We start from the raw sequence: 24,960 nt of genomic DNA on the forward strand, positions 1-24,960 counted from the left end.
AAATTACTTTGAGTTCGAGGGTGTTTTCTATCAGCAATTACGGGGGACGGCAATGGGTTCCAACGTGGCCCCCTCCTACGCGAATCTCTTTATGGGCCTCTATGAAGAGGCATTCGTCTATACTAGCATGTACTTCCGCCAACATGTGGTTTGTTGGTGGAGGTACATTGACGATATTTTTTGCGTTTGGAGGGGGCCACAGTTGGCCCTCAATTCATTTATTGAGGAGCTTTCGAGCAAATGACCCCCCCCCCCCCATTAGATTGACAGCACACTTTGACTCGAAGAGTGTTTCCTTCCTGGATACTCAGGTTGTCTTGGGACCTGGTGTTTTCCAGACAGATCTGTATGTTAAACCTTAACAGATAGAAACTCTGTTTTGGAATTCTCTAGCTTCCACCCCAGGTCAACTAGGGAACATATTCCTGGTGGACAATTACAGAGAGTCTCCAGGATTGTATCAGATTCTAGCAAGTGCGAGATTCGGCTTAATGAAATGAGGGACAGATTTAGGTCAAGGGGGTACCCCGAACACACCCTGGTATCCAACAGACCCACCAGAAGACGCCATGGAGGAGTGAGACTCCCTTTTGTTTCCAGGTACAATGCCTGCAGCTATAAGCTGGGGTCCATTGTACGGCAGCATTGAGGTCTCTTACAAAGTGCTTTTCCCCAGGTTCCGGAGTTTAAATTTCCTCCTTTGTTATCCTTTAAACTAGCCCCTACGGTTAGGGACAAGATTCGAGCCCCTATTCCTCGAGCTGTGGTACAGAGTGGCCGAAGTGGCACCTTTCCATGTTTAGGCTGTCATATGTGTGGCTTGATTTTTAAGGGAGATAAGTTTAGGCACCCGTCCAAAGGTACTGAGTTCAGCATACGTGGTCTGTATACATGTGATTCGTCATATGTAGTTTATTTACTTAAATGTCCATGTGGGCTATTATATGTGGGAGAGACCACCCAGCGTTTGTGTGAACGTATCTCCTCACATAAATCGGCCATTAGGACCAAGAATATGTCTCAATCTGTCTCGGCCCATTTTACCCAGTTCCGCCACTCTATACCACAGCTCCGTGTGCAAGTCATTGATGGTGTTCCTGTTCATTTTAGAGGCAACAGGGAAAAATAATTACTTAGGCGGGAGGCGGGTTGGATCACGAGGTTGGGTACCCTGGGAGGGGGCGGTCTCAACCGGGATTACGACCTTTCTTTTTGCATTTAAACTTTTATATTCAAATTGAGTGTAAGATTCATTGATATATTGTGCCCTTACATATTTTTGTGCGGTCTGCTATGTCGTGTTGGTGGTGTGCTGACTGCCGAGTCCAGCTATGTGTGTTTCCCTTGTGGGTTACACTTTGAGTATACTGGGAGTTGCTGTTTTTTTTACGTGTGGGCTTTATTGCTATTATATTTTTTTACATCTAATACAATGATTTATTTAAAAGGGTGGTTATCTATTATGGCACACTCAGCCTTACTTATACCACAGCACTATCATTTTTTGCTTTTGGTCATCATTTGATGATTTATGATGCTGACTTTGTCAGCATGTACTGTATTACATGCATTTTACGTGTCAGGTTTGCGGATTTCTGCGTTCGGCATAGCGGCTATTTGTATGGTTCCGCATCTGACTTTATGCGTACGTTTTTTACGCTCAGTTAGGATGCTTTTACGCATGGATGCAGTTGAGTATTCTACGCGTACGTTTTTACGCATTGTCAGGGCGCTTTTACGCATGGAAACGGCTGACTTCATGACGTCATTCGTTCCGTTTTTCGGCAGTACGCTTCTTGCATTGCCCTCTGGGAGATTGAGAGGAGCGTTATGACAGTGCTGTGGTTTCCCATCAGGTCCTCCTGACTTGGTAAGTGCTGATTGGCTACTAAGGATATGACACTTTTTAAATCCTGCTGTGGTAACGGATGTTGATTTACATATCTGTTCCCCATCAGGTCCTCTCATTATGCTTTGCCCTGTGATTGGACATTCATGGTTTTTTGTATTGTGATGTTATCTGATTGGTCCATGTGACCCTATTGAAACTGTATATAAATGCCATTGTGGTTGTTATCTCTTTGAGTGAGCCTATACAGCTTGAGGAAGGAGTTTGCCTCCGAAACAGCGTCTGTCGCTGTCCCTGGGCTTTATCTTTATGCAATAAAGAGCTTAAATACATCTACGTGGTGCTGCTGATCTCTTCTACTTATGCTTTGGGAGCTGCTGGACTACAGCGCCATATCAGCTTAGCACACGGATACCCTCACTAGGGTGCCTATCGACTGTGGGGTAGCCATAGACCCTGAACATGCATGCAGCACATCAGGGGTTTCTGACATTATTGTCAAATCTGACAAGATTAGCTGCATGCCTGTTTCTGGTGTGTTTCAGACACTACTGCTGCCAAATAGATCAGCAGGGCTACCAGGTAACTGGTATTGCTTAAAAGTAAATAAATATGGCAGCCTCCATATACCTCTTGTTACAGTTGTCCTTTAAAGATAACCTTAACCACCCTGGCGTTCTATTAAGATCGCCAGGGCGGCTGCGGGAGGGTTTTTTTTAAATAAAAAAAAAACTATTTCATGCAGCCAACTGAAAGTTGGCTGCATGAAAGCCCACTAGAGGGAGCTCCGGAGGCGTTCTTCCGATCGCCTCCGGAGCCCAGAATAAACAAGGAAGGCCGCAATGAGCGGCCTTCCTTGTTTTGCTTACATCGTGGCCATAGCGACGAGTGGAGTGACGTCATGGACGTCAGCCGACGTCCTGACGTCAGCCGCCTCCGATCCAGCCCTTAGCGCTGGCCGGAACTTTTTGTTCCGGCTACGCTGGGCTCAGGCGGCTGGGGGGACCCTCTTTCGCCGCTGCTCGCGGCGGATCGCCGCAGAGCGGCGGCGATCAGGCAGCACACGCGGCTGGCAAAGTGCCGGCTGCGTGTGCTGCTCTTTATTTGATGGAAATCGGCCCAGCAGGGCCTGAGCGGCAGCCTCCGGCGGTGATGGACGAGCTGAGCTTGTCCATACCGCCCGGCTGGTTAAGTAAAAAAAAAAAAAAATGAGATGAACTCACCTGGGGCTTCCCTCAGCCCCCTGCAGCCGATCGGTGCCCTTGCAGCTCCGCATCCGATGCCTCTGGACCCGCCGGCGACGACTTCCGGTTTCGCCGTCACCGGCCGACAGGCATGGGAACGCGAGTGATTGTTCGCGTTCCCAGCCTGTATATCTCCCCCTATGCTGCTATTTTGGGGTCTGAGGGAAGCCCCAGGTGAGTTCATCTCATTTTTTTTTTTTATGGCTTTAGGTTCACTTTAAGTCGCTTCTTCATTGCAAGGAATTTCACAGATAAGAAATACATTTTGTTTCTAAAATAAATCTGCTTGGAGGCCTTGCACGTCACAAATTAAATTGGCAGTTAAAAGGTTAATTGTACAGCAACAAGTGGAACAGCAATTCCCCTCCCCTACACATCATGGGCAACAGCCTCCTTTTTATGGTGCAGCAACTTCTCTCTTCACTGTGCAGTGTAAAAGCCTCCCTTTAAAGAAGCAGGGGCAGCCAAACTTTCCCCGGAAAATAAAAACGCATATACTGTATAAGTAGATACATATTTGTTTTACTGTACTTACATACAGTGTGTTGCTAAAGTATTCGGCCCCCTTGAAGTTTTCCACATTTTGTCACATTACTGCCACAAACATGCATCAATTTTATTGGAATTCCACGTGAAAGACCAATACAAAGTGCTGTACACGTGAGAAGTGGAATGAAAATCATACATGATTCCAAACATTTTTTACAAATCAATAACTGCAAAGTGGGGTGTGCGTAATTATTCAGCCCCCTGAGTCAATACTTTGTAGAACCACCTTTTGCTGCAATTACAGCTGCCAGTCTTTTAGGGTATGTCTCTACCAGCTTTGCACATCTAGAGACTAAAATCCTTGCCCATTCTTCTTTGCAAAACAACTCCAGCTCAGTCAGATTAGATGGACAGCGTTTGTGAACAGCAGTTTTCAGATCTTGCCACAGATTCTCGATTGGATTTAGATCTGGAATTTGACTGGGCCATTCTAACACATAGATATGTTTTGTTTTAAACCATTCCATTGTTGCCCTGGCTTTATGTTTAGGGTTGTTGTCCTGCTGGAAGGTGAACCTCCGCCCCAGTCTCAAGTCTTTTGCAGACTCCAAGAGGTTTTCTTCCAAGTTTGTCCTGTATTTGGCTCCATCCATCTTCCCATCAACTCTGACCAGCTTCCCTGTCCCTACTGAAGAGAAGCCCCCCCCGAGCATGATGCTGCCACCACCATAGTTGACAGTGGGGATGGTGTGTTCAGAGTGATGTGCAGTGTTAGTTCTCCGCCACACATAGCGTTTTGCATTTTGGCCAAAAAGTTCCATTTTGGTCTCATCTGACCAGAGCCCGTTCTTCCACATGGTTGCTGTGTCCCCTACATGGCATGTGGCAAACGGCAAACGGGACTTCTTATGCTTTCTGTTAACAATGCCTTTCTTCTTGCCACTCTTTTATAAAGGCCAACTTTGTACAGTGCATGACTAATAGTTGTCCTATGGACAGATTCTCCCACCTGAGCTGTAGATCTCTGCAGCTCGTCCAGAGTCACCATGGGCCTCTTGACTGCATTTCTGATCAACGCTCTCCTTGTTCGGCCTGTGAGTTTAGGTGGACGGCCTTGTCTTGGTAGGTTTACAGTTGTGCCATACTCCTTCCATTTCTGAATGATTACTTGAACAGTGCGCCGTGGGATGTCCAAGGCTTTGGAATTCTTTTTTGTAGCCTAAGCCTGCTTTACATTTCTTAATAACTTGATCCCTGACCTGTCTTGTGTGTTCTTTGGACTTCACGGTGTTGTTGCTCCCAATATTCTCTTAGACAACCTCTGAGGCCCTCACAGAGCAGCTGTATTTGTACTGACATTAGATTACATACAGGTGCACTCTATTTAGTCATTAGCACTCATCAGGCAATGTCTATAGGCAACTGACTGCACTCAGATCAAAGGGGGATGAATAATTATGCACCCACGACTTTGCAGTTATTTATTTGTAAAAAAAATGTTTGGAATCATGTATGATTTTCATTCCACTTCTCATGTGTACAGCACTTTGTGTTGGTCTTTCATGTGGAATTCCAATAAAATGGATTCATGTTTGTGGCAGTAATGTGACAAAATGTGGAAAACTTTAAGGGAGCCGAATACTTTTGCAACCCACTGTATATGTATTGTCCACGTTTTGATTTCAGAGATAAAGAGAAAGCGGTTAGCATTTTCCATCTTTACAGCCTCTGACTGAAGCCAATCCTGATGTAATTTCCTCCCTTACTAATTTTTTTCTCCTGCCTGAAATGGTATTTGCATTGCCTGCCCTCCTCCCCACTGAGCTCTGTACTAAAAACTGCAGTCATATCTAGCTTGCTGATGTTATGTGAGCATGTGAGCACAGCACAGATCATATTCCAGCAGCTTCTGCAGAGGGATGAGGTTTATTTCTCTTCACAGCCTCTTGTCACACTGAACTACCCTCAGCCAATCAGCGAGGAACAGGAATGTGGGAGGGGAGATAACAAGCTTCCCTCTGCCCTTCAATGTACCAGAATTGAACCAGGCTGAGATAAGATTATTTACAGCAGACATATTGTATTGGAATGTTTGCAAATAATGCAGGCTACAAAAGCGATGGATTAGGATGTAATGAGGTCCTAGGCAAGGTAGTGGATTTGTGCCCCCTTGTGGTCTTTTTTGGAAGGCTGAAGTGCTGAGATGTCATAGAAGGTGGTGGGCCCCTTGAAAACCACTAAGCCCCAAGCACCTGCCTAGTTTGCCTGGTGGATGACCCTGCTCTGAGGCTGCATGTAGACTACATAATAAACACAGAGCAGTGGGTAAATGGAACTTGATTTTATGGCTGACAATCTCGTTCTTTAGAGCACACCTGTGACCTGAACCAAGTAAGATACTTACCCAAGTAGCGTGAAGCCTCTGGATAGTCCTGTTTCCATGTCTTTCTCGATCCCACTGCCATTGGCCAAAACCCTCTTCTAGTTTGCGGCCCTCACCTACAAGCACTCATACGTGATGAGGAGCGTGGTCATGATAAATATCCGATGCTCTTGGCTGTGTGTCTGCAGATGCCTGTAGCCTCTAGAGTTTCATTTTTTCTATTAAATCCAGAACTCCCTGAGTTCATTGAAAATCAGTTCTTTCTGGGGACACCAGCAAACACACAGCTGCTAATTTGGTAATAACCTTTTAACAGCCTGCACTTTGTACTGATATGACAGCTGTTTTTTTGTTTTTGTTTTACCATATAATAGCAGATAGTTAAAGGGAACCTAAAGTGTAAGAAAAAAAGGACACTTTTACTTACCTGGGGCTCCTACCAGCCCCCTGCAGTTGCCCTGTGCCCACTCTTGTACGCGACGATCCTCTGGACCCCCGCCATTGCTCAGTTTTGCTGACTGAGCCTGTCTCCGGCACTGCACCTGCGCGTCCTCATTCACACTCCCACCGTCGGGACCGTCCTGCACAGGCGCAGTATGAATTTTCTCATAAGTAAGGTAAGGTAAGTAAAACTGGCTTTTTTCTTACACTGTAGCTTCCCTTTAAAGAGGAACTGTCGCAAAAATCTTTAAATTTAAAACACATACAAATAAGAACAATATGGTGAAAGAGGCAGCCTGGTGGTTGATAAAAGCATTTAAAATCAGTTTAAAAATGAAAAGAAATTGAGATAGCTTACCTCAGTAATGAAAATCCTTGCAGTAACAAAAGATTTTATTAGTAGCACAGGCAACGCGTATCTCAGGTCTGAGCCCGCTTCCTCAGGCCAATGACAGTGCCAGACTAGCAGAATAATTAGGCGAAGGGAGCCTCCCTTTGTGCATTCTATACCCCTATACCTTCCCAGTCTGAGGGGTGGAGACAGGACACATGTGGTTTGCACCACGGTGGAAGTCTGTCTCCTTTCTTTTCCAAGGAGAGCGGCCACATCTAGGTCCATAGTGACCACCCCGAGTGGAGTCGGGTTTATTGTCTCCACCTGCTTCCTGTGGTCGGTTGCCCCCCCTGCAACCCGCCTTTGTGAGTAGTGTTTTCACCTTTTATTATTACGATTGTCTCAACATATTGCACTATTGGGCTCCCGCTTTTGTCTCCTGTGCCTTTCTTCTAGAGGGTGCTCAGACACTCATACCCCACCATACAAATAAAAAGTACATTTCTTCCAGAGTAAAATGAGCCATACATTACTTTTCTCCCACCTGTATGTTGCTGTCACTTACAGTAGGTAGTAGAAATCTGACAGGTTTTGGGTTAGTCCATTTTTTCATAGGAGATTCTCAGTATGGCTTTTATTCTTTATAAAGACATTCCCTGAAAAAAATATTTAGGGCCCGTTTCCACTAGAGCGAATCTGCATGCGTTTCTTGCATGCAGATTCGCATAGACAATACAAGTGGATGGGACTGTTTCCACTTGTCAGGATTTCTGAGCGTTTTTCTGTGCAGAAAAAATCTGCACGGCAGAGCCCTTTGTATACGATGTATTTAATAGGAAATTCGCATGCATGCAAATTTTACCGCAAATTCGTAGGCATTTTCGCATAAAATCAATGTAAAAGCACACAGGCATTGACATGGTTAAATTTACATACTCATTAACATATGAGAAAACGCCTGTGAATTCCCGGTAAAATTCACATCCGCGTGCAAATTTGTTTTCGTGTTTTCCGTGACTAATTCGCACCGCACAAGTGGAAATGGGCCCTTATACAAAGTTGCTGACCAGCCTCCCTGCTCACCGCACAGTTTTTTGGCAGTTGGACGGAGCAACTGCCATTCACTAAGTGCTTTTAAAAATAAAGAAAACCCTGAGAACCCCCTTTAAGGAGCTGGGCTAGTCCAAAACCTGTCGGTAATGTCAGATTCCTACTACCTACTATAAGTGACAGCAACATAGGAGAAAAGTAATTTATGGCTCATTTTACTCTGGAAGAAACTTACTTCTTACACGATAGTTAAGATTTCAGCTAAAGTCAATTACTTAATGAACATATACGCAATAATTTAAACAATCGTTCGCATCATGTCTTTTGTTTTTGTGTTGCAGGTTCGTGAAAGACAGATCAGGGAATGATCGTTAATGGACGCACTTTCCCTGATCCGTCTTTGGCCTCTTGCACACTGCATGCATTTCCGATTCAGATTCCGCTTTTTAATTCGTTTTTACATCCGATTCCGATATTTAATCTTTACTGCATGCTGCGTCTTCTGATCCGTTTTTCTGTTGAATGTATTCAGGGAAAATCGGAATTGAGAATCAGAATCAGAAAACGGATTTGCAGTGTGGTACTTAGCTTTACACATTGCATTGGGTTGTGTCAGACAACATTCTGCATTACAATGCAACCACTATGACACAATGGCCCACTGTGAACCCAACCTTTACAGTTCAGTGAGGTATACTTTCTATGCACTGTATGCTTCACTGTATGCATCACATAGCACGTGTATCCCACAATGCAACTTTTTCCCTCTGTTGAGTTGCTATTCTGTTTTTACAGAGCAGACAAGGCAACGCCTCAGTATGAACCTAGCTTTATAAACTAATTATACAGTTAGATGAAAGTGATTTTACGAAAGATTATTCCTGGCATTAGTAAATATGTATATACTACACTTAATTTTTAATATGAGAGATACGATTGGGTTAAAGGAAAGTAAGCCTCAAGCTGATCAGACACACAGCAGATCCATGTATACCCCACAGCAATATGTAGTTTGCAATATGGAGTATGATAGTGCTTGTAAACAAATACTTTCAGCAACGGTCTGAGAACTGAATATGAAGCACATAATTTTTCCAGTGTGTGATTGGTAACTGGTCAGGATTATGTCATTTGGTTCACATGTGCTCTTCTCTCTTCCCCCTCCCTTCCCTACTGACAGCTCCGCACAAGACAGTGTGATGCAATCAGTACGCTGAGTTACCCTACACCTAGAAACAGCACATCACATACGTCTGTACAAGAAAACAAAGCTTAAAGGACAACCTCATCAAAGCTTATTTTTTTAGGTTTAGCCAAAGAGGATGTAGGGGAAATAACGGATTCAAAGTAAGGGAATATTAAACCAATAATAATAATAATAATAATACTGAATACTGAAATGTCTCTCTCAGCCGCGCACAATACAGTATAATAATATGGTAGGACATCATGCTGCGTACACATAATGCAATTTCCTGTCCAATTGACAGGATCTGACGATTATTTCCAACATGTCAGATTTGCTCCCAATCGAAAACGGGATCGATCAGGAGCAGTTTGGATACAGATAATAATGAGGACAGCGGACATTGGTAATGGAGGGGAAAGTGAAGCATTCACACAGCAGGGCACAGGGCTGTGCTCATACCTGGCTCTGTTAAGTTCCCTGGAGCTGCTCCATGCTCTGTACACACGCTGCTGCTCCATGCTCTCTACACACGCTGCTGCTCCATGCTCTCTACACGCTGCTGCTCCATGCTCTCTACACACGCTGCTGCTCCATGCGCTCTACACACGCTGCTGCTCCATGCGCTCTACACACGCTGCTGCTCCATGCGCTCTACACACGGTGCTGCTCCATGCGCTCTACACACGCTGCTGCTCCACGCTCTCTACACACGCTGCTGCTCCACGCTCTCTACACACGCTGCTGCTCCATGCTCTCTACACACGCTGCTGCTCCATGCTCTCTACACACGCTGCTGCTCCATGCTCTCTACACACGCTGCTGCTCCATGCTCTCTACACACGCTGCTGCTCCATGCTCTCTACACACGCTGCTGCTCCATGCTCTCTACACACGCTGCTGCTCCATGCTCTCTACACACGCTGCTGCTCCATGCTCTCTACACACGCTGCTGCTCCATGCTCTGTACACACACTGCTGCTCCATGCTCTGTACATACACTGTTGCTCCATGCTCTATAAACACACTTCTGCACCATGCTCTGTATCAATGCTGCTGATCCATGCTCTGTACAAATGCTGCTGCTCCATGCTCTGTACACGCGCTGCTGCTCATGCTCTGTACACACGCTGCTGCTCTATTCTATGTACACACGCTCCATACACACACTGCTGCTCCATGCTCTGTACATACACTGCTGCTCAATGTTCTGTACACACGCTGCTGCTCCATGCTCTGTACACACGCTGCTGCTCCATGCTCTGAACACACGCTGCTGCTCCATGCTCTGTACACACGCTGCTGCTCCATGCTCTGTACACACGCTGCTGCTCCATCCAAAGTCAACTGTGGCAGGGAAAGAAAGGGGGCAGTGCTGTAAGCTGCAGGATGCCTGCAGATATTCTGGTGTCTTAACTTGTGCCTGTCCCCAGACACTGCACCGGCCCTAGTCTGAGGGGGGGATTCTGGGCAGCTATAATACCCCCCTGCGTATGCCTATGAGGTGGGAGCCATTGGGGTTACAGATAATTTTCGGCAGAACACAGCGCTAGAACGACCAAGTGGAGGACGACGACGAATCCAGAGGCTTTCCTCTATTGAGGTAAGTACCCATTTGGCACACTTTTTAACGTTACAGGTACATTAAAAAAAAAGTAGTTATAGATGGAACTCCACTTAAAGGAGCACTCAATTTTACGATTTAGGGTCTTTTTCACACTACGTCAGAGTAACGTGCAGCATGCTGTGCAACGTGCGTGTTTACAGTGGCTGTGAAGCATAATTCAATGTCCTATATGCTTCACTGTATATGTCACATCCCAATTCCTATTGTACAATGCGGCTTTTCACCACCATTGCATTCCAACATGTATAGCGTGAAAGGACCCAAAGAGCAGAGAAAGGTTACATTGTTTTCAGTTTTTGTAACTGTTATCCATGTTCCTGTTGGAGAGACATTTCACCACTAGGCCTCCTTGTGACAGTTGGCATCCAGGCAGTAAGCGGGGAACAGCAGTAAAAGCGTTTCAGTTTTCATTATTAAACAAATGTTTCACAGCAGCATTCCAGGAAAAAAAAACAGTTTGTTCAAAAGCAGAGATTGCAGCATGCTCACATGACGTTTTGTTCTGGCGCACATGCTTCCTCCTTCAGACATGCTGATATGAACTAAATACATCTCCGTCTTTACATACCATGTGATTTCCCCATGGGAAGAGTGAACACTGTGCTACCGCCATAGTCAGACACACAGCAACATTAACATGGCATCCATTCCTAATGATCTCCATCTCTAGTGTCAACCTACCATTTGGCCTCAATTCACTAAGCAGTTTAGACTAGTCAACTGATGGTTTTTAGTCTACTGATCGCATCAAAGGGAATTCACTAATAATTACCAAATGTTTTAGACCTGTTTTTAGACCTGGTCTAAAACATTCTGTAGTTAGGTCGGTAAAGCAGGGTAAAAGATCAAAAGATGCAATTCACAAACGAGGACTCACATCCTTCTCCTCTGATGAGCTCTCCTCTGGATACAATTAAACTCCTGCATAATTAATTCAAAAGGTTCCATCCTTATGTCTAAAATACCTCACAGAATTACTATACCGACAGAAATCAGCTGGTCTAATCTGTCAGAAAAAGTGGGCGAGGTTACTGCTTGTTTGCCTTTGTGAATGGCATCTTTTGATCATTGCCCTTGCTTTACCGACCCAATTACCGAATGTTTTAGACCAGGTCTAAAAACATGTATAAAAAATTACACCAAGCCATCAGTAGACTAAAAATCATCAGTAGACTAGTCTAAACTTCTTAGTGAATTGAGGCCAAGGTTTTATATAGCAGATCCAAATCATATAATTAGGTTAATACAGAGGTGTGACTTATATATGCTGAGCCCTGTGCATAATTTGACAGGCTGCTCCTCTCCCGTGGTTCCTTGGGTGCGCTCCCAGACTCTCCTCCTCTAACTACCCCACCCTCTACTTCTGATTTTGCAGAGCACAGCGGGTCAGGCCCTCCTCACTCCTCTGTGCAGCCAGTCACCTTGTGGCTCCTCACACTGCATAGCATGTGACATCACAGAGGAGTGAGGAGGACCTATCCTGTCACCAAAATTAGATAAATTATGCAGGTCCACTGCTCTGCAAAATCTGAGTGGAAGGAAGTGGGAGGAGAGTTAGGGAGCTACACACATGGAAACTCTGTGGCTTTGCAAACCTTTGTGTGTGTCTATGGGATATGTATAATCAAGGCACATTTTTTAGATAGTAATTCCCACAGAGGCATATCTAGGGAAAACTGCGCTTATAACAAACACTGAAATCAGCCCCAGGGGAGGGGGCGCGCCCTCCAAATATTTTAACATGTGAAGTGAAGCATAGGCTGTAAGAATGGAGTATCGCAATAGGTCAGCTTATAAACATCCCGCAAATAACGGTTAGCCAGCTTGTTTACCTACAAGGTGTAACCATGCGGCAGAATGTCCCCAGATAAGAACTAGTATCTGTATGGAGAACACCAAGGATGCAATGGAGTGGCAGTACGAGACGCCCATGGCACATGCCCTGACTGTACCCCTGCAGTTACGTTTCTGAATTACCATGAGGGCTGTAGGTCTCCCCTGCTGGTAACAAGTTGCTGCACTGACTTCCAACACAAAATCAGTTTACAGTTTCTCTCTGTGACCTTGCTGTTTGCTGATGTGATAACACCTGTACAAACATAAATTAGGAAACGGGGGAAGGGTCAGAATATGTGTTTGTTTTCTCTACCACTGCCTGTGTTTTCATTGGGAAATGTCCTCATTTACTGTCCTCATGCCAGGGATACTGACAGGGAATTCTGAGGATGCAATGAGAAAGTATATCACATTGTTAACACAGACTAGGATTGCTAAAATCCTCCTGGCACAGATCTAAATATACCATCAGCTTAGCAATGGCAGTGCCCAGCCAGATGTTGCTCTTCTGTATAGCATAAAGCTTGTGCAGCTCAAAGTCCTGTATTTTTCTTTGATTTGGATGTATTCCCGTGCATTGAAACAAGTGAAATTAAAGGCCAGTTTAGCTGACGTCTGAACCTGGTCGCCCGGCATCTTACCTGCCATGCATGCATAAAAGCAATTCATTTTGATGGCTTCTGGCGGATCTCAGTGTTATTCACACACAGGAGTGCGGTGCTAAACGACCCTGGAAGCAACTTAGGCATTGGAAATGCGACGGTTGCACAAACGCCGGTAACTGCCGGGGAAAGGCGATCCCTGCACTGCCCATTCAACCTGAATGGGCAGGGCTAAAATAGAAAAACTTGAAGCACTGCTGTAACGAAAAGTTATATTTACCTGCTGTGTCTTGTCCCATGAAGCCATCCAGAAGATTCCGTATCACTCCACTTCTGGTGCCTGGTCCCGCCTCCCCTCTCTCCACGGAGAAAAAAACGCCCGGCTATTTACTGCATAGGGATACATGGACATTACCTTACACATCAGTTGTCCCTTCAGTTATAACTGACAGCAACTGATCATGTCAGAAATGGAAGGAATCGTTGTAAGAAGAAAATGGTTAGCTTCTGAGAGGAACTGAGGTAAATATGTAATATGCATTTGCAGGTACATCATGTGTTTATTTTAAATAATTTTACTCTGTTCAGGTTCACTTTAAGGGTGGCCACTAACGGTCCAATTTCTAGCGAAAAATCATTTGAGCGATCAGAAATTCTGATCGGATTGATTGTAAATAATCTCTGTTGGTGGACACAATCGATTATGAACGAGTTAAAAAAATGTCGTCCGAATGAATTTTTGTCGAACAAGAGATTCCTGTGTACACATCATATATACAGTCACAATCAGATGTGTATATCTGACCTTAAAAATATGACTCCACGACTCCGACTCCACAGCCCTGGCTGTACAATGTAAGAAAAGAAACAAGGGATACATAATGATACAGACAATGATATACATCAAATATGAACACTGATACAAAATACAGCACTGCTGATTACAATTTGATTTAACATGATGACTAAAATGTATAAATGTCTAACACAAAAGGGTGAGAGCCCTGCCCTTGCGAGCTTACAATCTAAAGGAATGGGGTGGAAACAAGAGGTGGGGAAGTATACAGTATATGTACAGGCAGTGCGCAATTAGGTTATTTAGTGGGTGCATGGCCTAAGCTAGAGAATATGCTTGTCGGAAAAGGTGGGTTTTGAGGGAGTGTTTAAAGATTTCAAAGGTGGGAGAATGGCGGATGTGTTGTGGAAGGGCATTCCAGAGGAGGGGTGAGGCACGTGAGAAGTCTTGTACACGTGAATGTGAGGAGGTAATTGTAGAAGAGGGTAGAAGAAGCTGGTGTGCAGATCTTAGATTGCGGTTGGGTTTTTGGAGACTAGTGAGGAGATGTACAGGGGAGAGAGATTGTGGAGAGCTTTGTAGGTTAGGGTTAAGAGTTTGAACTGAATCCTCTCATTAACTGGTAGCCAGTGAAGAGCTATGAGAGAGTTCTCATCTGAGCGGTTCGTTTCAGATCCGCTCAGAAAAGCGGTGCATGGGCCATTTTTGAGGCGATTCCGCCTCAATGGAAGGTATAGGAAAACGCAAAACGCTCACAAAATCGCTTTGTGCAGCAACTGCGTGAGCGTTTTTAAGAATAAATACATTGGGCTTGAGTCACTAACCGGTGCTAAGCTGGTTAGTGTGCCGTAAGACTTAGTGTGCACAAACCACGGCGTTAGGTGGTTTGCGCCCACACATTGGATACAGCCCCGCTCACTGCGCGCGCAGCGCGGGTGCGCCTATATTAGTGCGTGGTGCGCTGATATCATCGCACCCGCTGCCCCTTGATAACAGCACATCGGGTGCCCCATTAATGTGTTGTTTCAGGGGCACCCGATGCGCCGTGCGACGTTTAAGGGGCAGTGGGTGCGACGTCGCACCGCGCACTAATATAGGCACCCCCGCGCTGTGCGCGTAGTGAGCAAGGATGCGCGCAAAGTAGCTTTGCGAGCACTAGGGGGAAAAAAAGGCTTTTCACACCGGCGCTAACACTTAGTGCCGGTTAGTGAATCAAGCCCATTGTATTTATTCTTTTCCAGATCAAAGAGTAAAAAAAAACAAAAACAGAAATCGCTCTGCAAAAGCGCTTAACAAAAACGTCCAACGCACATAAATCTAGAAAAAAAAAGTGTAAAAAAAACGGCCAACGCGAACGTAACGCAATGGAAACAAGGCCTGAGAATGGCTTTTTCCTAAAAGACTCAAAACGTCAGACTTGCATACCTCTCAACCTTTTGAGATAAGAAAGAGGGACACTTTACGATAAACCCCTGCCACGCCCCTAATCCCGCCCCCACCACACCCCTAGCCACTGATGCCAGAAAGAATCCAGACCATTTAGAGTATATTAAACACATTTTTAAGTAGAAAAATACATATATTTACATAGATTTGTACAGGAGTCCTGCAAGAGGGACAAATGAGAAAGAGGGACAGGGGGATTTAAGGGGCCCATACACTGAGCCGATTAGCGGCCGATCGATTGAAATCAATCGCAAATCAATTGACCGATCGATATGCGGCCGATTTTGATCGATTTTGTTCGATTTCAATCGATCTGACATGCTGGAAAATCTAGGTCGATCTGTTGAGATTGCTTATAGTTTTGCATTGGACCTAATGGAAATCTGATGGCAAAAAAATGCCATCAGATCGATTTTCTATAGATTTCATACTGAAATCTATTGGAAATCTGTTCCTAGTAAAAAAATGTTCCTAAACCAGAAATCTATGTGATGATCTAATGCTGGGCATACACGGGCCGATGCGCCCTTATCAATCAAGCCGCTTATGGCTCGATTGATAATTTCTGACAGGTCCGATGACCCGCCGGGGACGAGCGGGAATCGATCCGGCCGCCCGCGGGGACGCTGCAGGAGTTGATCCGGCGGCTAATCAAGCCGCCAGGTCAACTCGTGTATGCCCAGCATTACGAGTGTATGGCCACCTTTAGTTCCTCCAAAAAAGACCTGTTCAAAGCTATGAGGCTTGCCCCATCCAATTGTATGTACACATTGAAACAGGATGCAGGACATCCTCTCCTGTGGTATTTCACCACCTTTTGCAATGCTTTCCTGTCAGCTGTGGTCACCAAATAATCATTTTAGATCATGGGAAATTATAGTGTTAATGTCTCATGCATCATTCAGGACGTCACGCAGCATTGTTTCAGCAGAAGTGTGAATTCTGTTACACTCAGTGTAGTCCTCACCACCAACAATTTTGGCAGTATTTGGTGAGGGTCAGGATTGCCCATTGAGTGCCTCCTTTAAATGCTATTGTGAGAAAGCAGGTATTGGAGATTATTGTTTGTAGATATTTTTATTATGCTAGAGTCACATTGGGGCAATGTGACGCAAGCAAAGAAGCAACTGACCAAAGTGCACATGATTAACAAAAATTGTGTGGGTCAACAAGTGCCATTCTGACGCACTGCCTCTTCTGCATTATAACAACAGAATCAGCTGCTTCACATCGCAATTGATTAGGCGTGAAATGTGCATAGAAAGTGAATCGCACCATGTTACAGCGCACTAAACAGTGTCTGCTACTATGCCATGCATCAGTGTGTAAGTACCCTTCTAGGAGAAAGTTACCAATATGGGCTGCTACAGACATGCCACTTTTACCAAGATACACTAAAAAAAAAAATAATAATAAAAAAGCTCACCACCCCTTGGGCTGACAACATGCTTTTTTCCACATGTAAAGTCACATTACAACTGAAAACTAATATAAGTCAATGGAATGGTTCACAGTTGATGCAACGTTCAGATGCATGACTAAAACTTTGTAACATAATATTGCACATTGTGTGCATTTTCTCATTGACTATCATTAGCTACTGTGGAATAATGTGTATGTGTTTGAATGCACATAAACGTACACAGTGTGCAAAAAATTTGAATTGAGGAAAAACATGTATTTTCTACGTGGACAAGTGTGGTCCCCGCCTTATAAACAATCACAGTTTAATGATAACATGGTCTGTTTGGTTGGATTTTATTTTGGCTTGAGCATCAAGCTTGAGTCCAGCCCCGTTTCTTGGGATTGGCGAGTTGGGTGTCCACCTGGGGCGCAGTGAGGGAGGAGGGCGCAGTGAGGGAGGAGGGCGCAGTGATGGGGGGAGTGGCACACTGGAACACAGCTGCTGGGAGGGGGGCCTTACTCGTCCCTCCCTCTCCTCGGACATCCCCCTCCGGGCTCCCCCACCCATTGCAGAGAAAGAATTGCAGCGGGAGCTGTGTAGTAAATACTCACCTTCCGGGCTCCATGGTAGGTTCACTGCCACCGGGATGTTCTGATAAACTCCGCACATGTCCAGTAAAACAAAGCCACTTACACATGGCTTTTTTCCCTCTGGGCACAAGCATTTTGCTTTACTGGGGATACACAGACCTTACCGTCACACGCTCAGTCCAGGTGCACTTGTCAATGTCTGGAATAACCTATCTGACTCACGACAAGCTGAATAGGTACAGAGGGTCCCTGTGCTGGATCAGTGGGCTTCAGGAGGTTATGGGAAGCCACTGGGTTTACTACTGAAGTAATAATGTAACTTTTCTTTTTCAGGTATACAGTACTTCAATAGTAAGTGTCCTGAGCGTATCCTCTCAAGGTACCAAAATACATATACTGTTTTGCTTGTCCCCTTATTAAACAACTTTGGATTTACAGTAACTTTTGCAATACAATACAAAAAGTACAGAAAATGACATGATAAAAACACCTGAGGTCTACTTGCCGTTATTCTTGTCACAAAGCCACTTGGGCTTAGTTTTTTTCTGCCGATTCCAACTGGCTCTGTGCTTCTGCGCAGGCCTGAGGCGTCTAACTCATGCGCCTCCACAGTGCAGCCGCACTTGTTCACGGATGGGAGCGCAGCTGAAAACTTCCAGATGGTCCCAGTGCTGTATTGGTGGCCGCCAGAAATTTCCTTCTACCATGGTAAGTATGCGACTTGCTCTATTTTTAAAGCCACAGGTTTGCTTTAAGTAGTTATTAATTGTTTAAAGGAAACCTGAGGTGAAAAAAGTGTATACCTACCTCAATGATCTATAGGCTCTTCAGATCCCTCTTCTCCTTTCGTCCTGCCATCCCTCTGTCTTTACGTTTGGAACTGGATCTTCAGAGTACATGCGCTGTCCATATGTGTGCTCTTTCTATACTCGCTCCCGCACGGCTGTATCTCGCAGCTGGGTATGATCTGCACAGTTCTGATTATTTCTGAACTGAACATGCCCAGGATGCTCTCAGACTAGGCAGCTGTGCACAGCCGTGCCAGAGCACAATACATGCAGCACGCAGAGTGCATTGCGCATGTGTTAGGCTACGACTGGTCCCAGTCGTGACCAGGTACGGTATATAGCAGCAAGACGAATGGAAGGCCGGATGCAGGTCTGAAGAGCGTCTGGAACATTGAGGTAAGTATAAATTAAATTATTTTTTTCACCTAAGGTACAGTCTTGCTATCGGGTATGTATTTAGGAGGCTATTTAACAAACATCATATTTAGGAGGATATTTAACAAACATCACATCCCTGTTTTCTGTAATCCAAGCATCCCTCAGAGACAGAAACATGTACCTTATAAAGATCCGGCACCCAAACACAAGCAGGGCAGTTTGTTATAAATAGTCATATGTACTGAGCACAGGGCAAACATTTGCACACTGGGAAGATCAAGCAATGGCACGCCCCAGCCCAGAAGTGCTAACGCTGAGAGACTCCACAGCATCTCAAAGCAGACAGAGACTTTTTTAAGGATCATGAGGAAAGTGCACAGAGGGGTGAGAAAAGCCATTTATGTCAAACTGGAGCAGCCATTCCTAAACAGGGGAGGGGGGCGTTGCCATCATAAGTCATAACGCAGTGCGGCAGCACAGTTTTTTTTATGTTTGCCTTTACATTTTGAAGAGAGTACAGTGCCCTAGCCAGGTGCAAAGGGGCACTTATGGCAAAAAAAAAAAATTGTAAAATTTAAAATATGTGCAAACATAAACAAATAAGAAGTACGTGTTTTCCAGAGTAAAATGAGCATTAAATTACTTTTCTCTTATGTTGCTGTCACTTACAGTAGATAGTAGAAATCTGACAGAAACGACAGGTTTTGGACTAGTCCATCTCTTTATAGGGGATTCTCAGGGATTTATTAATTTTCAAAAGCACTTAGGCCCAGTGCACACCGAGCGGATTTGGATGCGATCCGCCGGCCGCATTCGCCTGTAAATTTGCTTGGCTAATGTATTTCAATGGGCTGGTGCACACCAGAGCGGGTCGGTTTTAGCTGAAACGCAAACTCCCAGGCTGCAGCATTTTTTGGATTTCGTAGGCGTTTCTGCCTCCAAAGTTAAGTATAGGAAAGACGCTTGAAAAAAACGAAAAAAAGATCAGAGCGGTTTTCCAGGCGTTTTTGTTGCAGTAGCTGTTCAGTAACAGCTTTACTGTAACAATATCTGTAATCTGCTACACAAAACCGCAAAACGCAAGCAAAACGCTTCATAATAATAATAAAAAACAAATAAAAAAATGCTAGCGTTTTGCAGATCTGCTAGCGGTTTTTGATGTGCACCAGCAGTTAGTGAACGGCAGTTGCTCTGTCCAACTGCCAAAAAACTGTGTAGCGAGCAGGGAAGCTGGCCAGCATCATTCTTTAAATCCTTTTTAGGAAATATATTTATAAAGAATAAAAGACTTGCTGAGAATCCCCTATGAAGAGATGGACTAGTTTAAAACCTGTCACTTCTGTCAGATTTCTACTGTAAGTGACAGAAACATAGGAGAAAAGTAATTTATGGCTCATTTTACTCTGGAAAAAACGTACTTCTTATATGTCTGTTTGCACATATTTTACATGTTCTTATAGTATGTTGCACGCTTTAGGTCAAACTCCCACGTTATTTAGTGCATATTACAGTAAATCTGCATCAATTACTTTGTGTATTGCATATTTAGTACCTCTCTTTAAAGCGAACCTGAGTTGAAAATAAACTGGTGAGATAAACAGCTGCATCTATTATAGTCCTAAAATAACTTCTTAGATATCCCACAATTTTATTTCATGTTTAAAAACGTAGATTAGATGTAATGTTTCTATTGTCTCTGCTCTATGATGCAGTCTTTCTGTGTCCCGGGGATACAATGTATTAACCTTTTTTATCTTTCCCCTGCAATCAGAAGCTGTTCTCTACCAGGAAATTCTTAATTCTGGGCCTAAGACCGACTAGAGATCGCAATTCACAAGAGCGATTTTACTACTAAACACAAAGCAAATTTTGGCCACTACACCCCCTGAATAAAATTGTTAAATACTGTGATTTCAGCCAATCTGTGGAATCACTGCCCTAGGCTTTCATTAGCCTAGCACTTTTGGAATCACTGGTGATTCCTTGAAAGCACAAATGGTTGCTGAAACAGCTCTTGTGGGCACCAGGCTTGAGTTATGCTGGAGAGGAACTGTCACTTACCTACTTGAATGTTCTATCTTTCAAGCAGGAAAATAAAAAAGCAACACAGCCTAGTAATTTGTATGCTTGACACTGTACATATATATTTCTGTCTTTTCATAGTTTCACACTGGGGCATTACTTTGTGGTGCGGTATAATATACACATAACATTTACAGTGGCCTGCAATGCAACACATGCAAAGAAGCAACTGCCCAATGTGCAAGTTGGGGAGCACACTTGTTAGATTTGTGTGCGTTTTGATGTATGCTAAACTGAAGTCAATGGTCCGCTATGGAATCGGATTTATTTTTGCATTCGTTCTTGTTCTGTTTACGTTTTTTAACATTTAAAAATTGGACAACCTTTGCTTTTTTCACACAATGCGCACCATTTCAATTACAATATGTTGTAACACAGGAAATCGTGTAAGGAAAACATGATCGCAGAGTGTCGAACAAAAAAACGCACAAAAAAATGCTAGTATACGGTGTGTTCCATGGATTCCCCATTTTTGCTACTTTTTACCCTCCTGTATTTTAGTTTGAATGCTTGTAGTTTTCATAGTCTGGCACTATATGCAAGCTATATTATCAGCATCTGCACACATTCCTGGTCAATAAATACAATGTTATTTATAAGACAATAAATCTATAAACTGTGTTACTTATTATCCACTGCAATACTTTGTAGGCAGAATCAAAGGTCCATATGATGTGTGTAAACTAGGATGCTGACAATCAAAACCCCTCTTCCCTTTTATTTACAAATTTTCACTTTTGGTATTACATCTTATCAGATGACCGAGATGTTGCAAACGGCACAATTTTCTCCATTAAATTACATTTACAGCAACATACAGGGCCGCAGCTACCATAGAGGTAAAGGGGGCATTTGCCCCGGGGCCCTGACCTCTACTGACGCCCCAGCAGCGCCGACCCTGCTATATTCTCTTTGCCCCCCCCCCCCCCACCTGTAAGTATATTAGCAGCCATAATTACCTATTAGTCCCTGCGGGTGGGTGAGTGGGCGGGCAGTGGCTGTACTCTGAGACACGCTGTCTCCGACCCACTCTATGACCCAGCGTGTGTTTACATATGAAGCGCCGGGTCATAGAGAAGGAGGGAGACAGCGTCTCAGAGTGCAGCCGCTGCCCGCCCACTCACCCACAGGGACTAATAGGTAATTATGGCTGCTAATATCCTTGCAGCAGGGCCCCGGGGACCAGAGGGGTAATGGTGGTGGGGGCGCGGGAGCCCAACGCTGAAGTTTGCCCCAGGGCCCCTTAAACCGGCCCTGGCAACATGAGGAACATGCAATGTCTGTATATGCTGTATATATATATATATATATATATATATATATATATATATATATATATATATATATATATATATATATACACACACAGCATAAGGACTGGAGTACCTACAATAAGGGCTTGTTCACACCTAGGGCGTTTTGCGTTTCGTTTTTTACGTGCCGGCGATTTTCAAAATCACCCTAAAAGCGCTTGTGCAATAATTCCCTATGAGAGTGTTCACATCTGAGCTGCTTGTTTCCGATCTGCTCAGCAAATCGCTGCCTGTACCATTTTTAGGGCGATTTTGCTACAATGGAAGGTATAGCAAAAACGCTCATGAAATCGCTTTGTGTGGCGATTGCGTTCGCGCTTTTAAGAATAAATACATTGTATTTATTCTTTTCCGGGTCAAAGAATTCACTTCCTGACTTGCGTCAGGAAGTGAAAAAACAAATTGCTCTGCAAAAGCGATTTGAAAAGAGCTTTACAAAAATCGTAGCGCAGTTAAGTGTCGGGAGGGGAAAAAAAAATATTAAAAAAAAATACCAAAATGCTGGCCTCAGCAACTGCGATTTTAGCTGTGAACAAAGCCTAAGGCAGGGAACACACTTGTCTTTCCGTTTTCTGCGTGCGTTTTTCTGCGTACATTTTCTGCACACTAAGTCTGTTTCTATGCAGGAAAACGCACACTTTTTTCACAGCAGCTAATGTAATTGATACAGAAAACTGACAAAATGTGCAGAATGATGATGCAGAATGTCAGTTTTTTTTTCTGCGCGCGTAAAACGCATTAGGTGTGAACTAGCCCATTGATTAACATGAGTTTTCAGTTTCTGTGCAGAAAACCCGCACAAAAACAGTCAAGTGTGTTTCCTACCTAAAGGTTGCAGCTACACACCCTAGTAAACGATTGTGTGTTTCAATGACCCTGTCACCAACAGTGAAATAGTAAACAGAAGCTATACATATAGTCACCTATGGGATTTGCTTACCTTGAAAGCCAGATCTATGCAGAAATCCCTTGCTCTGAGAAATCTCAGTAAGAAATCATCTGACAGTCCCAGAGGCCAGTGCGTGCTGTCATCCACTGCTCTCTGCCGTATGATCCTGATTGCCTGTGTCACCACTGGAGAGTAATCTGGTAATTCGTTTAGCTTGGGGTTTCCCTTCGCAAAGTCAGCCTGTGCCTCCGACATGTTGCGGAGGGAAGTTGCCTGGGAATGTTTCTGTAGCTCTGCTAGTCAGTCTGCTGCTGTAACACGTGCAGCAGTGGGAGTTATAGGACTGCGAAACTCCTCCTTACATAAACACTAGTATAGTACTAGCCTGGAAGGGGCATCACTGACCAATGACCAGTGGGCTCACAGAGGAAAGGGCTGTAAAAGCAGCAATGAATGCAGAGCAGCCGTTTTTTTCTTGTTTGTTTTTTGTTTGTTTTTTTATATTTCTCCTGCACCATTTTTTGAAAGACTAGTTCAGACTATTCAATTGTTCCAGTACAAATAGTACAACTATAGGAACCACTTTCTTGCTGCTTTTGATGCCCTGTTCAGACTATCAGCATTTGCAGAATGCGTATAAATTTAAAGAAAAGCAAGGTAAAATACGCATGCGTTTGTATGCGTTTTCTATGCATTCAAATGCGTTTTCTATTGCGTTTTGCACACACACGTCACACAGGAAACAGAAAAGAATTATGGGAAACGCAGAGGGAAACGTACGCTAAAAATGCAATAGTACGCGTTTTTGATACGCATCTTTAGACTTTCATTACGTCTGTTTCTGTGCGTGACGCACAGAACTGCGTGCAGCAATGCGGATGAGAAACGAATGCGTCTCATACACATACATGTGAACGAGGCTATTAGAAAACATTAGTAGCCGTTTCTATGCGTGTTCTGTAAAAACGGCTAGGAACACACAAGTCTGAACGGGTCATGAGTCATGATTATCTTTAGGCTAGGTTCACAGTGGAGAAGCGCATTGCGTTGTTACACAACGCAGATAAAACGCAACGCAAAGTAGCAAGGAATGTGGTTGTAGTGGCATGCAATGTAACGGAGGCATGAGAATCAAAATAGCATCATAGATGTGCGACATAGCGTATAAATCCCCGCCCTTTTTATACGTGCACATGTGTAATCCCTGTAAAGTAGTGTGACGCAGTGCAAAAATTCAAACATGAAAGCGTTACCATAGACTAACATTAAACGCGTCAACGCATATACTTGCATAAACGCAGAGCAGGATCTGCGTTATTTTGACGTGCCCCGTTGTCACACTTCCACTGCATGCACTGTGAACGTCGCATTTACTTTTCATTGCTGTGCGATTTTCTCAGTTTAAAAAAACTCCATTATGAAGCAACATAAGGGCACGTTTCCACTATTGGAAATCTGCACGCGTTTCCAGCATGCAGATTCGCATAACCTATACAAGTCGATGGGCCTGTTTCCACTTGTCAGAAATCCTGAGCGTTTTTCTGTGCAGAAAAAATCTGCACGGCAGAGCCATCAGAATTCGCATACCGCATACCACTATGCGATTCGCATACAATGGGCCTGATTCACAAAGCGGTGCAAAGTGTTTGCACGCCTGTGAAAAGCCCTTTATCATGCCTAAACTCAGTTTAGGCGTGATAAAATGACACTCACGCAAAATTCCCGCGCGCAAAACTTTGCACGCGGGAATTTCACGCGAGTGTCATTTTATCACGGTGCAGTGCGCGCGATGCGCCCATTAAACCCTATGGGTGCTTCACGCGGAATTGCGCGATTGCCTTTGCGCGCGATAACCAGCACAAAGCGGTGCTAACTCAGCGGTGCAAAGGTTATCACGCCTAAAGTCTTGTGAATCAGGCCCAATGTATTTAATAGGAAATTCGCATGCGGTTTTGGTATGCAAATTTTTATGCGAATTTGCATACGATTTCGCATAGAAACAATGGAAAAGCACACAGGCACTGCCATAGTTAAATTCGCATACATAGTCATCCATGCGAAATCGTATGCAAATTCGCATGAAAATTCGCATACAACTGCATGCAAAATTCGCATCCGCATGCAAATTTTTTTCCGCGGCGATTCTCACCGCACAAGTGGAAACGGGCCGTGACTGAGCACGTTGAACGCAGCCTAAAGATGATTTGTAGGAAAAAAGATCTTTCCTGGGGA

General features: G+C 44.2%; 1 protein-coding gene across 2 annotated transcripts in view; it reads right to left on the minus strand.

The window, feature by feature from the left end:
• Window positions 1-23,020, minus strand: part of TTPA (alpha tocopherol transfer protein) — a 64,900-nt gene extending 41,880 nt beyond the window's left edge. The window contains exon 1 of one of the 2 annotated variants that reach the window (XM_068234791.1): window positions 22,780-23,020. In XM_068234791.1, coding sequence (XP_068090892.1) covers window positions 22,780-22,983 — 204 coding nt within the window. In that variant the 5' untranslated portion in view covers window positions 22,984-23,020. Of the gene's footprint in view, window positions 1-7,305; window positions 7,392-22,779 lie in introns of those variants that run through there. The other variant, XM_068234792.1, reaches the window with a different exon arrangement.
• Window positions 23,021-24,960: the final 1,940 nt, after the last annotated feature.

Source organism: Hyperolius riggenbachi, chromosome 5 (assembly GCF_040937935.1).
Source record: "Hyperolius riggenbachi isolate aHypRig1 chromosome 5, aHypRig1.pri, whole genome shotgun sequence".
Taxonomy (NCBI): Eukaryota; Metazoa; Chordata; class Amphibia; order Anura; family Hyperoliidae; genus Hyperolius; species Hyperolius riggenbachi.